The 14,679-nt window shown below is 40.2% G+C and overlaps 1 protein-coding gene across 1 annotated transcript in view; it reads right to left on the reverse strand.

The window, feature by feature from the left end:
* Positions 1 to 6,684: 6,684 nt before the first annotated feature.
* RELCH (RAB11 binding and LisH domain, coiled-coil and HEAT repeat containing) overlaps positions 6,685 to 14,679 on the reverse strand; it is a 72,176-nt gene continuing 64,181 nt past the window's right edge. Inside the window, exons 28-29 of the mRNA XM_014308150.2 lie at positions 12,598 to 12,668; positions 6,685 to 8,475 (exon numbers count right to left, since the gene is read on the reverse strand). Coding sequence (XP_014163625.1) covers positions 8,355 to 8,475; positions 12,598 to 12,668 — 192 coding nt within the window. The 3' untranslated portion in view covers positions 6,685 to 8,354. The remainder of the gene's footprint in view (positions 8,476 to 12,597; positions 12,669 to 14,679) is intronic.

Genomic DNA, 14,679 nt, shown 5'->3' on the forward strand with positions numbered 1-14,679 from the left:
GCGGCAGCTGGGGGAGTGCCCGGCACGGCCGCGATGTCCCTGCCCTCACAGAGGGTCAGGAATTCTCTGTGGTGCCGCAGGACAGGGCCCGGCTGTTTACACAGGCTGAGGATCCAGGGGAGCTGACCCTGAGGACACAAAACCTGCCCTGTGCTCACATGCTGAGAAATGAGCTTGGGAGCACGTTTCTGACTTAGGCAAAGAAGGAAGTTGTTCTTTCACTTATGTATTTAGATTTAACCCTTGACCAGGAAAAAAACCCGTAGAGTTTCTCTGTGTTTTCAAATAAATAAATTAATTCAAACACAAAAGATGAAGATAATATAAAACACTGATCCTTCCTCGGTGGTGCTGTTGTCTGATTTCTGCTCAGAGGAATGATTGCACTCAGGACAGAAACAGCTGCTGAGCTTTTTTCCTGTAGCTAGTGGAGGGCCTGCCTCCACATCAAGCTGTGACCTTCACCCCTAGATAGTTTCCAGGCACCATAAAGCCTTTTTAATATCCCTAGAGTTGCTTGAGCCCTCAATGTCCTCAGCAAGTGTTGGGCCCTGCCTGATCTTTGCTTAAGCAGGTCCTGCTTGAGGTCCTTTGTGCTCCTGCAGGTCCTGGTCTCGTTCTCTGACACCACGGGGCTCTTTGGGCACTGGTGGTCCCTAGGCGAGTTTGATGCTCCACAGTGAGCTGTGGCTCAGAGCAACACTGCATGACGTGCCTGGCTTAGGGCCAGCTGCTGCTCCTGATGCCCTCACTCTTCTGGAGGTGTGACATGTGCAAAGGTGTGTGCCCAGCTGCTGGCAGCGGTGCTAGTCCTGGTTCGTCCTGGAGGGAGCCCACTGAGAGGGAGGGACAGCACTGGGGTGAGATCCATCTGCTGGAGCGTCATCCACCCATTGCTGAAAACATGCAGCTTTGTGCCAGCCGGGATGTTTTAAAATGTTTGTGTTTATGATACAAGGAAATGTTTCTTTTTAAACAGAACAGTCTGTTAAGTGTCTTCCCCTTTTCACATTTAGCACCACACCAAGGCTATAGGCTGTGTTTATTAACCAGCTGCTCATTCTAACCAGAGATTTACAAGAGCAAACTCACACTCTCACTAGCAGTTAGATGTGTTATCAGCTTGCCCTGAAGGTGTCAAGTGAAGGCTTTGAAGGCATTGAGTAAAGCCAAGCCCTGCAGCTCAAAGGAGCTCCAGAGCAGTCGGTATTGCACATCAGCTCAATTACTTTTGCATTCTCACCCCTGATCCTGCCTGAAATATTTCTTATTTGGGCTGAAATTTCTCTCATTTTCTACCACTATGTGAAAACAGCCTCTTTTTGAAAGCTCAGACATTTTCCTCCGAGTTAAATTTTATGTTTCTGAGCCAAAACCCGCAGAAGCCACTACTGGGTGCTTTACAGTCTTAATTATGGATTGCAGTAGATTGTTAGAAACTAAAATGTGAATGCTATAAAATATGAACTGGGGAACGTGTAGCACTGTCAATACTCTCACACTTATCACATACATCATTCTATGTAGCACAGATAAAACCTAAACATTTATACCAAAACTGGTTTGTCCGCCTGTTCTAGAATTTTTTTTTTCTCTTACAGAATATTATTTTGTCAGCTAGTTTTGCAAAGCACCTGTTTTGAATAAAACCAAAATGCTTGAAATATTAAGGTTTCAAACTTAACGATGACATTCAGGTGCCTCTTGTTTCTGTTCACCATTGTGGCACACAAGCATAAACTGGACTAGCCTTTGGGAAGCTCTTATGAAAGAGGAGAGATGGAAAACCCTGTGCAGCCTTAGCGGTGTGACAGAATGAAAATAATACCTTGGATAATTCCAGGATCCCTTCTTTGGCGATGCCTGCCATGGAAAACAAACCGTGAGCCCGGCTGACCACTTAGCAGGCTGCGGTCAGTATGGATCTCTTCTTGCTTCCTTTCTAGAGAGAGAAAAGTAGGTATTACCTGCTAATTGCTATTCTAAAAGTTGCTATCTACATCAAAACTGCAAGTTTTGTTGCTGTGGGAAAATTAAACCCCTTCAGCATCAGTGTAAAAACTCCTCTTTTGCAGGAGCTTGGATAAATGGCAGCTCAGCCAATGCCTGAATTTGTCTCCCATCTTTCCAAAACTTTCAACCCAAAAAGCAAAGGCTGGGAATGGTTTGGTGGATACACCAGGGCATCTGTGCACACCTGTGCACTCATGTTTACATCCCCAGCTGTTCCTTCACTTGGACACCAACACCTTGCGATGCCCCCTTTCCCAGGGAGGGAGAACCAGGACGCTCTGTGTTAAATCTAGGTCTTCAAAGTGACGTGATGGAAACGTGGGTAGAGAAGCAACACTGAAAGGCAGATGGTTGCACCCTGGGAAACTTTTTCTCATGTGCAGGAAGGCTGTGAAGACATTCCCTTGTCTCTCACATGCTGCTGAGGGATAGAGGATGAGATTAAGGGTTTTGATCGATCACGATCAGTGGTTTTCTTTCAGTATGTGTCACAAAGGTTATCTGAGGTTTCAGTCTGTGGACTAAATACAGGTTGTGTAAATATGAGCACCTGCCTCTCAGCAGGTGAGCAAGAAAGGCAGTGCAGTGCAAAGTCAGAATTCTAGGAAAGATCCCCCTAAATCAGGGGGATGCGCTGTGGGGCAGATGGATTGCAGTGCATCTTCTGGAGTACCAGCAATCCATGCAGGGAGTCTGCCGTGGGACCAGGGAGAAAGGCTGCTTTCAGCTGTCTCATCACCCAATGCAGGCAGGGAGCCCTACTGTATGACCCAGCATGTGGAGCTTTCTATACCTGGAGAAAAAGGTGGAAAAATATTTTAGCACAGGAGGCTCTAGTTTTATTTGAGAATTCTAGCTATTAAAATAAATCAATTTAAAAAACCCTTATTCTTTCCAAAAAACTCTGACCCATACACAAAATCATATCATCAACTTGAAACTCTTTGCTTCCTGTGAAGGGCAAGTTTCCATAGCATTCTTTTGCCCAGTCTCCTTGAAATTTTCAAACACACAAATATTTCCCATGACAGAGCAACTATAATAAAGCTCCTTAGTCACACTGGTGCGGTTTACACAACACACCTTTTACAATCCCACAAAAATGTACCACTGCTAAATGCCTCTCTGAAAACCTCAAGTCCACAGCATTCAAAAGAAAAACGCTCCCAACCACCCACCGCTAGTACGTCAGATATTTGAAGTACGTGCAAGCAGACACTGAGCTGATAGGTTATCACCAGCCACTGTGACAACAGCTATGCCTGTATACTCCAGGGAGGAAATACAAAGTCATGGTGAATTTTTAACTTTGATGTTTATAAGATACCTGTTGATCTCTAAGACTTGAGTCATATATTGATCCTTGGGACAAGAGCAATACTGGCATGGCCTGGGGAGCTTGCTCTGCCCAGGATACTCCTCAAGCCCTGGAGATGAGTCTTTAAGGCTGGCAAACACCTACCAGCTGGGGGACTGAGACCCTAACCCCTTGGCAACACCCCATTACCAGCTGCCTAGAGCCACCCTGCCATTTTATCTAACAGCACACTCAATGATCCCTAACTCCTTTGAAAACTCACCTGACTGAAATAACTCAGATCAACGGAGTGCATTCATCTGTCAGCAAGGGATCAAACCTACACGAGCCCTTATTGCCTATTAAACATTGCAGCTCTTCTTCCCCATCACTACTTCCCCTCGCCTTGCAGCGTAGTTAAAGGGAAGGTGCAAATGCCTTTCAGAACAACTCACATGATCCTACAGGGCACACACTCTGCTACAGCTGCTGTCACTACAGCAGGACTCCACTGTACTGCCTCCATCTCCTGAAGAGGCCGCTCAGGTGTTATGGAATGGGGAAAAAACTCTGTAAAGGTACAGGGCAAGGAGCAGCAGCACAAGCAGAAAAGTCACAGTAGTTTTGGGAATGGAAATATTCAAATACACAGCAAACAGCCCTATTTGCAAACAGTATTTAAATGGTAGAACAAACAGCCCTCTGGTTCTGTGGGATGGTGAAGTCAAGAGGGCACAGACCACCCTGACATGGGGTGACTGAGGGAGGCAGTAGTGAGTACATGCAATCCCAGTGCTACAAAGGAACCAGACTGACCACTGCCATGGTGCTGGCCCTTGACACCAAGTGGTAAATCACTGTTTCAAGTCACTCACTTCTGCAGTAGAACTGCTCATGCTCAGAAGTTTCTGGGAAATGGAAATCTTCAGCCTAAGGAAGTCTTTCACCAAACTGGAAGTGTGATGGACGTTCAAGTTCAGCACATAGCGCATATGCCTCCAAAGACAGAGGCTGTTTGCCACTGACTTGCTTGTTACTAACTCTGTAAGCAGAATCATCTTTTCCTACAGCTTATCTGTATGGATGAAAACTGGCCAGCATTAAACCTAATGAAACCTTAAAACAGCTTTTAAGCTAAATGTTAGAAACAGCTTCTCTGGAAAAATGATTACTCATTCATAGTCACTCATCTGAATTAGTTAACACATGATATATCAGTGTACACTGCTGACATCCAGGACCTGAATAGCTTTATTCAACAACCACGCTCCTCTAGGCCTTTGTTGACCAATTTCATAGTCTAAACCAAATTAGCTATGGATCTGAATGTATTTACTAGAAACATTAGCCAAATGCACTCAGAAAAGCAGTGAACCAGTTTCCTTGAAACCTTGTTGCCTTCATTCCTGTTATTCATCAGCACTTACATTTGATGCAGGAACTTCTGTGATGCCACCTCAGATCAGTGCCATGCCAATCAGTTTGCTGTATCAACACGTCAGTGACCTTCTGCTCCAGGAACCAGTGCTGGTACTTAATGGTTTACTTAAATACCATCAACTGTAAGTTCCAAATAGGAAATTACTTAAAACATTTGGAATGCATTATACTCACCATCATAAATGCACTAAAATATACAGCCACTGAGTCCTGGAACATAGAAATGCCATTAACAGTGTCACAACAGAGAGCAGAAATATCCCACAAATCTACTTTTCTGCAGAATCTTTTTGAATCATCTTATCATCCTCTATGTAGCAATGAATTCCCAGAATATATTACAAAAACTCCTCCTTGTCTTCACAACAGATGTTTTCCATGGATAATTTTTAATCTTTAAATCTATCAGCTTCCTCACCTTTTGTAGCCCCAAATCCATTCAAACACTGCTTTCAGTTGTCCTAACCAGAATATACTTTCATGTACAGTAAGAGCAGGATTATTTTTCTTCTTGGTGCAGTAGGGGAGTAGGAAGAGACTAACAGAAGACTGAGCAGCTTTTCTTATGGAGTTCCCTTTATTCACCTTGCTTAGAAGATACAAGAGGAACAATTTGCCTAATTTAGAGTTCTAGAAAGGAATCTTTCAGAACCAAATATAGGCATAATACCAATTAGCTGTATGCTTAATCTACAGAGAACAGGTACCTTCAGCCCACTGATCACTTTTGTTTAAGAACACAAGAGCCAATATTTCAAATAAAGATACAAAGATTTTATCTGAAATGTCACTAGGGGCAGCATGAGACCTTTGACATTTAAAGCTAACAAGTGGAAGAAGTTCAGGCAGTGCCAATAAAGCAAACATTTAGTTTTTTTACAGAATCCTTACTCAGGCAGAGCCATAAGCAATTAAAGACAACCCTTAGGGGACGAATTGCTTTCTTTTAACAGAACATTTTGTCCCAAAAGGTTCACTTATTTTGAATAGTAACAGGAAAAGTGGGGGAAGGTTAATTTAAAATATTCTGGTAATTCTCATTAAATGGGTCTCTTTTATTTTTCCAGTCCTGAATGTTACAGTGACAGAGTTAGGAGGAATAATCAGAAAAACCCAAATATCACCAAGCCCTCCCCCACAGAACAACTTCTTGCAATCTTGAAAGTCTGTTCATATTTGAAAACTAATATACACTGAAAAACTCCAGCAACCAACATATACTAACAGAGACCTGAAATTTAGGAGGCAAAACTCCTGAAGATAACCAGCGTTGGAAGTTTGCTGCCTACACAGTAATTTTCTCACCTCAGTAGTTACTGTGCTGGTCTTCCTGCGATCCTCGCTCAAATTCCTACAACTGGTGGGAAGTAGAAGTGTGAGTAGCAAAAGCTACACTTTTCAAGGGGCTGGAGAGACTAGACCCATTAGCCTATGGGGGTAAAGAGGCTACAGTTACACTAACGAACTAAAGAGTCTCATCCCACTTTCTCCAAAGTTAAATTGCTGTCACAGTTTTTAGGCTCGTGCGAATTGCAAGTTTTCTAAACAGTGGATGAAATTCAGCGTAGGTGAGCAGCCACTCTCACAGGTAGCTGCCCTGCTTTAGAAAGTGGCAGCTTAACCATGGCCCTGTTATTTCAGTCTCATGACTATAAAGTTATCTCTGGCACTGCTACTGCTTGACAAGTCAGAAAAGAGATGGAGAAGAAAAATCCAAAACACAACTGTGGCGCAGGAGACATAGGAGGAGACCCTGAGTGAAAATGGCAGTAAAGCCACAGGTCTGGGAGCCAAGGAAATTGAGCAAGTTCAGTCTACTACCTGCTATGTAAAGAGTTTAGGCTAAACAAATTCTGTGCATTAAACATCTCTCCTGTAACAGCTCTGTTGATGTGATTATCTTTTTCAGAGAAGAGCAGAAGTAACAAGACAAGGCAGGTATACAAAACTTTTTATTGACAACAGAACAATAGAGAGGAACGTCACCACTTCCCATTCCTCAGGAATGTCTCCATTTCACAGTCAGTCTGCTAAAAGCATACGTTCATGGCAACGAGCAACACGAAGGCATGGAGCTGTGTAACCTCCAGAGAGATGTTCCATCAGTGCAGTGCAAGGGGACCGACGGCACGCATGTGAGCAGCAGGCCCTGTCACAACACAGCCGTGGCAGGAACAGCGAACGCAGAGCCAACAGGCAGACATGAAGCAGGCAGAAGCCTCAAGTTATCTCCATTATCTCCATCTAAGGGTGATACCCGACCTGTTATTCCATCCATATTCTGTTTCAGGGGGGAATACTTTATTCCCTTGCTCTTTTTTGCTTTCCCTGTCCTCAAAGACGTCCATACTTCCAGCTGAATGGTACCATGTCAGAGAACACCTGAGCTTTTATACTTTGCTACCTCATACCAGTTCATGCATGCACTTGAGTTAACTTTCAGATGATTACATTGACATAAAGAGGGGGGAAAAAGGTGCTGTATAAGAAGAAAAGGATTTAGTTGTTAATGCTTCCTCGCTAACAAAAATATTTGGTAGTTGAATATACTCCCTGTAATGTCATTTTCAAAAAGTATGTAGGTAGTCTACTTAACATTTTAAAGAAACAGCACATCAAACTCAGCATAATTTCAAACACTCCAAAACTAAATTTGAACTGAAATTCAATCTAAACAACAAAATATCTTTAGTTTTCACAGTCCACAGAACTGCACACTCAGTGCAAGATGAAAGCTGTCTCTCTTCTGCATAAGGTTTCCTCTGCCTGCAGAACTGTACTGGGGACCCTGTGTAGTAGCTTACACATTTTTAAACATTTATTCATTTATCATGTTTTTCCTTTACTTAATGGATGTGCCTGTGGATGTGTAGACTTGTAAAGTGCTTTAAAATAAAACAAAAACCCCTACAAAAGAAAAAACCCCTCAAAAAACCACAAAGATGTGAGAATTTTATCTGAACGACTTTGTACATCATTTACAATGTCGGCATAAAGCATGTGAAACATGAGCATTCCCTGCAGACTGATGCAGTGCAAGCAGTCTCACACATTAGATACTGCAATTCCTCTGGATTCAAGATGCACAATACTTACAAAACAACCCTAGAAGCACAGACAAATGCTGGTGGCTCTTCCTCTTCTTTTTAGAAACATAATTAAAAAATCTGCATTACTCTCTCATAATTTAAATACATAAGTAATCTCCACTTTTATTACTTCATGACAATGACTTCAAATTTACATTATTTTAAGTACCGTCAGAATAGCTCCATGTATAATACAGATATTTGCTGATCTCCTGTCAGAAAATAAAAAAAAACCAAAACCTTCCACTATATAAAAAAAAATATGCTGGAAAGACAAGAACACAGAACAGGGACTTGGTACAGACTATGATTTCAGTTTTATATCAACCACAGTTAACCCAAAATTAACAGATCCACAGCGATATTCAAAAGCAGTGCAAATATCTTTGGAGGTTAGAATAAAATTATACTACAAGAACATAAGACAGAAGAAATTAAAAGGCAAGTACTTCAAGTACAGGAACCAGTCTCTGTGAGGTCCACCTTAGTGTTCGCTGGGAGTTCCTTTTCCCATCTTACTTCTTCCTCTGGAACACATTAGCCAACATTGCACCTGATGTAGTCAGCTGGCCCATTTTGTTCAAAAACTTGGTCTTTGTATCTTCACTTACCAGGCTCGCTGCAATTGACATTGAGCTAGGAAAGGAATACATTTAGTGGCATGAGACTACAAATTAAAAAGAACATTATGTTGTTATTTATTAAGCAACTAAATTGTCTTTGTGTTTTGTAGGTTTCAACAAAAAAGACCAGTCTGTGAAGAAAAATTGAAAACCCATCACTACCTAGTCCATATATACACTTTTAAACTTATTATAATGTGTTCACAGTGCCTGTGAAAACGGTAAAATATTTTTGTGCACTAATTTTTAGTACCTTTGGATGTCACCACATTAGCATTTGCTACCTACTGGGGAATTGCTGTAGTGACAAATACCTCTGTGAAAGACTGCCTTTGCCTTCTCACCAGAAATGTCAATTCTTGTGTTTATTTAGTGTAAGCTCACCAGTATCAGTTCAGACACAGACCTTTCTAACCCAAGTAACCTGCCTCCAACAGTGACATTAGCAGATGCGTAGAGATGAGCAAAAGCAAGGTAAGTACAAAACAGTGACCTCTCTCTTAAATTTTCAACTCTTTCTTTTCCAACTACTTTCACTTGAGCAGAGTTAAAAACCGGTGAGGATTGTCAACCTAGTAACTCTCCATGAATCTTTATTTTATATTACTTGATCAGCTTTCCCTTGATCTCCTTATCAATCTCTTGCAAACCTCACCCTGAGCCCAACTGGGTCAGCCCCTCACTGGGTAAGGAGCTTCTTCTTCTGGTTGTTGTGAATGTGGCTCCTGTTACCTGTGCTTGGATGTTCCTAATTGAGACATACTACATAGGACAATGGAGAGTTCATAGGTTTCCCACAAACTGGACTGAGCAATCCGATCAACACTGAAGCTACAGGATGCTAAGCTTTGAATAATATGTTAAGAAATGATCCCTATTATGTGAAATTAACAGCTTGGTGTTTTTTTAATTAACAACATACCAGTGAGCTCAATTTCAGATATGTATAAACTGTTTAGCACATTAGGAGTCATCTGTCTCAAGACAGAGCAAATGTACATAGCAGGAATATTAACAAATATTCCATACTTCCTATATTTGTAGTCAAAATGGCAAGTGTTTATCAACATTGGACAAGGACAATTTTAGAAAACATTACCAAATAAATTCTCCCTTTTGAACTCAGCGTGGACTCTGCATTTCAAAATTATAGCTAAGACCACAAAATCTGTCTTACAGGCAAAAGCCAGATTCCAGGAACTGACTTTTCAGTCTGAAAAGTTATAAACATTTCTGTTAGACACACTTGCATCAAGGACATAAAACTGAAGTTAACTCTGAATTGTTTCAAGAGAACTTGAATGATTTCTTCAAAAGTAGAAGGGATACATGCAATTCTTTCTCCCATTTCACACCACAGAAAAAAGGTGCTTAGTGATAATGATTTCTGGTTCTTTTTAAAGTACCTTAAAAATAAAATGGAAGCTTCTCACTAAGGCTGTATTGTGGATTTGCGAATAATTTGATTATAAACCTTTAAAGTAAAATATTTATTTCAGCCACTATCACATAGCCAGACATCTTTGGCTTGATTAAACATCTCCAGTCAACTAACGAGTCACATATTTCCAGCTAATAAAACTCAGCTGGGAAATTACTGCTACAGTAAGATGAATGCCTTTTGCAATTTCCTTTGATTTCATGATAAAGCAAGGGCATATAAACTATATAAGTAACAGTTTATACTCACTATCAGCTAGTTAAGGACAAGAAGCTATCTCAGACTATGAGGTATCCTAGAATTGTATGTAGCTGTGAAAACTTATTTGGGAAATACTGTACATTCCAAGCATTAGCAGCATTAAGAAAATAAAAGTGCTCACTTCAGCAAAGAAAGCCTAGCAACTAGTGACAAACCTGTAGTTCTAAACAAACTGTGCTTTCATTAGACTAATGATCCTGAATAAGACTGAGGAAAACAAGGAGGTATTCTATTGGTTCTTGTAAGTTTGGGGCATATCAGCCATCTGATATAAAAAATTAAATAGTAACAACTACAGAGTCTACAAGTTCATGTTTTCTAATACTGTTACTGTAAATAGAAACATAATCCCCAGCATCCTGCATACTTAATAGTTTAAATATCCAAAATAAATAGCCCCCAAAGTACTTCCATTACTATGCAAACTGAATAAACAGCAAAAATTAATATGAAATCAAATAACTTGAGTCTCACATCTTTAAAAAGTAATCAAAGAACCCAACAAAGCAATAGTATATCTTGTTTAAAACAATACATTATTAAAAAGCAAAACAAAACCCAACCCACAAATAAAAATAATGTGTAAACGTCAAATTTTTCCTGGTGTCCAGATGAATCTGATGCCACATGGAGTTCTGCCTGTTTTATGGGGAAGCTCTAGGCCAAAACAAACATTCCTAATGGGCATTTTATAGCAATCAGTTGGTAATATAAGTTGTTACCCATGATTAAAACACCTTGTTAATTGCTAAACAAAATGTTTAACAAAAGTGGCCATCCAATATTTAAAAATACAAAGTTTAATCTTCTGAAAAAATGATTTCTTTGATCCCGTATTATTTGACCAAGTTTTTCTAACAGCAAGGGGAAAAGACAAGATAAGAGCATCAGAAGATTGCTTTTGCACCCATTTTGATTTCTGTGCCTGCACTGCCGTGCTGTTAACAAACCCCAGTAATTTATATCCCAGCTGTATTTAAATCCTTTGTCAAATATGTATCTGTCATTGAAATTAGGAACTGAAATTAGCAAGCACTTAGCAAGAAAGCAGAGATATTTACGTATATGAAAAGGTCATTTCTTCAGTGGTAAAATATTTCTTGTTAATTTTGTACAGTACAAGACTACAACTATAGCCTGACGTTGAAGAAAGGGGAAGGCTAATTAAAGAACAAAGGAACAAACTGCAAAGACTTATCCTTTTCATATCTAGTTTTCAGCAGTTGCATTCATAAAGAAAATACATTAGATGTTGTATGAGCTTTGCATTTATCTGTTTCTGCAATGGCTTAACAGGACTGACTGTCATTTCAAAGTATTTACTACTAGTAAAAGTAGTACCTGAGAGACTGGCACCTGAGAGACTGATCCTTTTTCTATTTTACATTTCTTCTGTTGAGTTCTTGTACACCTTTATTATTTTAATCATTCTCAGACTACCAGTTGCTTCCAGCTCACTATGGGTGAGCTCTTTCAAGCAGTAAATTCTATCAGATTTTTACAGATAAGGAAAAATTACATGAACAAGCTTCAGTAATTGTCTCAATTCTCATGACAAAGCATTGGGATTGACAACAGATTCTCTTTTCAGATACCTTCTCACACACTTCCTTGGCAGCACTGCTAAGGATTTGTTAAGTTATATAATAATCCACAAGAATTTACCTGCTGGCATGCCATTCCAGGCAATAAGCAGGCAAAAGAGCACATACAACTCATCCAAATCACACTGACCATTCCAAATTTCCACATCCAAAGTGGGTCTGTTGGCTACTTTTGTTATGTTATCAGGAAGTGCACACAAATGATACCACCTCTACACGTGAAGCAAATGGATGCATGAGCACTGTGTGTCTGCTGCCTCCCTGGAGAGCTGGGTTTGCTCTGTGTGTGTGGAAAGGTTGTTTTACCAAAGTGCAACACAGGTGGCCTTTTCTCAAAGTCAGCTTGCTGCCTAACCAGCACACTCACACAGGGGTCAGTTTATACACTGGGGAAACTGTTCTTGTGTGCACCAGTCCTGTGCAAACCAGGACAGCAGCCTGAAGCAAGCCCTTCCCAGGACCAGAACAATTCCCTCAAGCCTGCAGGTTGCCACCCCCGTTGGTGGCAAAGTATCTGCTACATACATTGCTCTAAGCACTTAAGCCAGGCACTCCCTGATTTCTCAGATTCAGGACAGAAATTTAAATTCAGCTTTAAATGAACAAAAAATTAAGAACCAAGAACATCATTCCTATAAAAGTAATTGTTGTCTCATGTTTTACACTGAAGACAGAAACAACCACTGTATTAAAGTTTCCAAAATCTGTTTTCAAATAAAGCACATGTCAGTGCAGGATTTCAGGTCACAAACCGTGGACACCATTATGGAATACACTCTGCAGAACACTTCTCTGGAGGCACACAGAAAAAGGGAAGTGGAAGTCTTACCCTTGTGGTTCTTGGACGGTCTTGTTTTCCACTTTCTGTTCACATTCTTTTATCATGGAGCTCAAAATAACCTAAGACACATAAGGAAGAGAGATACATGACATTTGACGTTTTTCCTTTTACATTAACACTTCTTACTAAATCTTCTCTGCAAATAATTCTGACATTAGCAGAACTGTTTAAAACATTTCCCTGTTTTTTTTTTTTCAAGTGCCTTTGAGTTCCAGTTATCTGATAATGTCTTGTGGTTAGAAACAACAAAAACGTTCAAAATAACTTAAGGAAGAAAATGTTTTCCAAATAGTTACAGAAGTTCAGGACTCCGTCCTTTTGCCCCAAGCTTTAAAAACAGCACTAAAACAAACCCACATCTATGACATGCTATATCTTCATGAACATTATGCAAAAAGAAAAAGCAAGGAAAGAAAAAAGTGTGATGGTATCCTAGGACAATATCTTAATGGAAGGAAGTGCTAAAATCAACTTGATACCATTCCACTGGTGTCTTCCAGAGTTCCTATGACTCGTGGCTTTTTCCTTTTATTTAAGCAAATACAGTGTTAAAAAGGTGTCTGCAGAGTATTTAAGACTGAAGATACTTCCACACTGACATTTTTGCACTTATCGAAAAATAAGGAAATGATTCCCAATAGCAGGCTTTAAAACAAAATCATACAGTTAATTCATGGGACAGAAAAATGACTGCCTGCACTGTTCACAACAGTACTGTTTCAGCACATTAAGACAAAAGTGTTTTGTCTAAGGGTGCAAATGCAAGACGTGGCTGGGGGTGTGTATTCTATTGCTATCTGTTAGAGGTGGGGCAGTTATCTTCTATTAATTGGGCAGTTTATCTCTTCCACAACCCATCGTCCCTCCAGGAGATATCTTCTGTTGTTGGGCCACTGAATCTCACTGCATGACTAATAAAATTACCTCACCCCAGTGTGAGATGCTCTGCCCAAGGGGAGGAGCCAAGTATTCCTTCCTGGATATAATCTGAGATTTGGAACACCAGAAGCAGCCTTTTCCCACTGAATTCCCAGAGGAGCAGCTTTCTTTTCCACTGGATTCCCAGAGGAAGACCAGGTCCACTGGACCTTCAGAGGAAAACTACACCCTTCTACAGGATCATTGTTGCAACAGAACCACATTTGTCACTCCAGGAGGACTGCAGCCACCATTTATTGGGACTGCGACCAACACCCTGACAAACAGGTGTCAGGTCGTATTCTGACTCTGTCAGTGTTGTTTTGTATTACTGCATTTTTATTTTTACTTTTCCTAATAAAGAACTGTTATTTCTACTCCCATATCTCTGCCTAAGAGCCCCTTAATTTCAAAATTATAACAATTCAGAGGGAGGGGGTTTACATTTTTCATTTCAAGACAGGCTCCTGCCTTCCTTAGCAGACACCTGTCTTTTCAAACCAAGACATATTTTGAAACACTTAGGCAAAAAAGTTAGAATGCAAAGTACAAAACTATAAATATGTACATATACACACATAAATAGACACACTGCATAAATGGAAAGTTCCTCTGCCACAGCTCAGAAGAAAGCTAAATACTTTTTTGAGACACTAAACTTAAAATCTCAAAGCTACAAGCAATTAAAATGAGTATTGTCTTACCAAACCTGAATATATACAACAAAAGAAAAATACTATTTTCAATCTCTAAAATACAGATCAGTCACTAATGGTTACTACCAACTGATAACTATTTTAAAATGTATTTGCATAAATTAAAATGCTGGTTTCTGTCAAGTCGGCAGCACAACCATTAATTACACAGATAAGATGTGGCCTGGTCCGCAGACCTGTGCCACTGCTCACTCTATTTATCCACAAGTGTTACTTCAGCATTTGAAACATTTTAGGTAGCAGGTGTTACACACCCTTGAGTGTTTCAGAGAGTGGCATTCAAACAGGACTACAACTCTTCCTACTGTATTTGCTGTCCTCCATTTCCATAAAATGTTATACAAATACTAATTGCTCAAGAGTACAGAGGTACAGGAGAAATACATTCAGAATTTTTGTTCTGTATCAAAAAAGCCATGAAATTTTCAAGGACAGC

Source organism: Geospiza fortis, unplaced genomic scaffold (genome assembly GCF_000277835.1).
Source record: "Geospiza fortis unplaced genomic scaffold, GeoFor_1.0 scaffold58, whole genome shotgun sequence".
In the NCBI taxonomy this organism is placed as follows: domain Eukaryota; kingdom Metazoa; phylum Chordata; class Aves; order Passeriformes; family Thraupidae; genus Geospiza; species Geospiza fortis.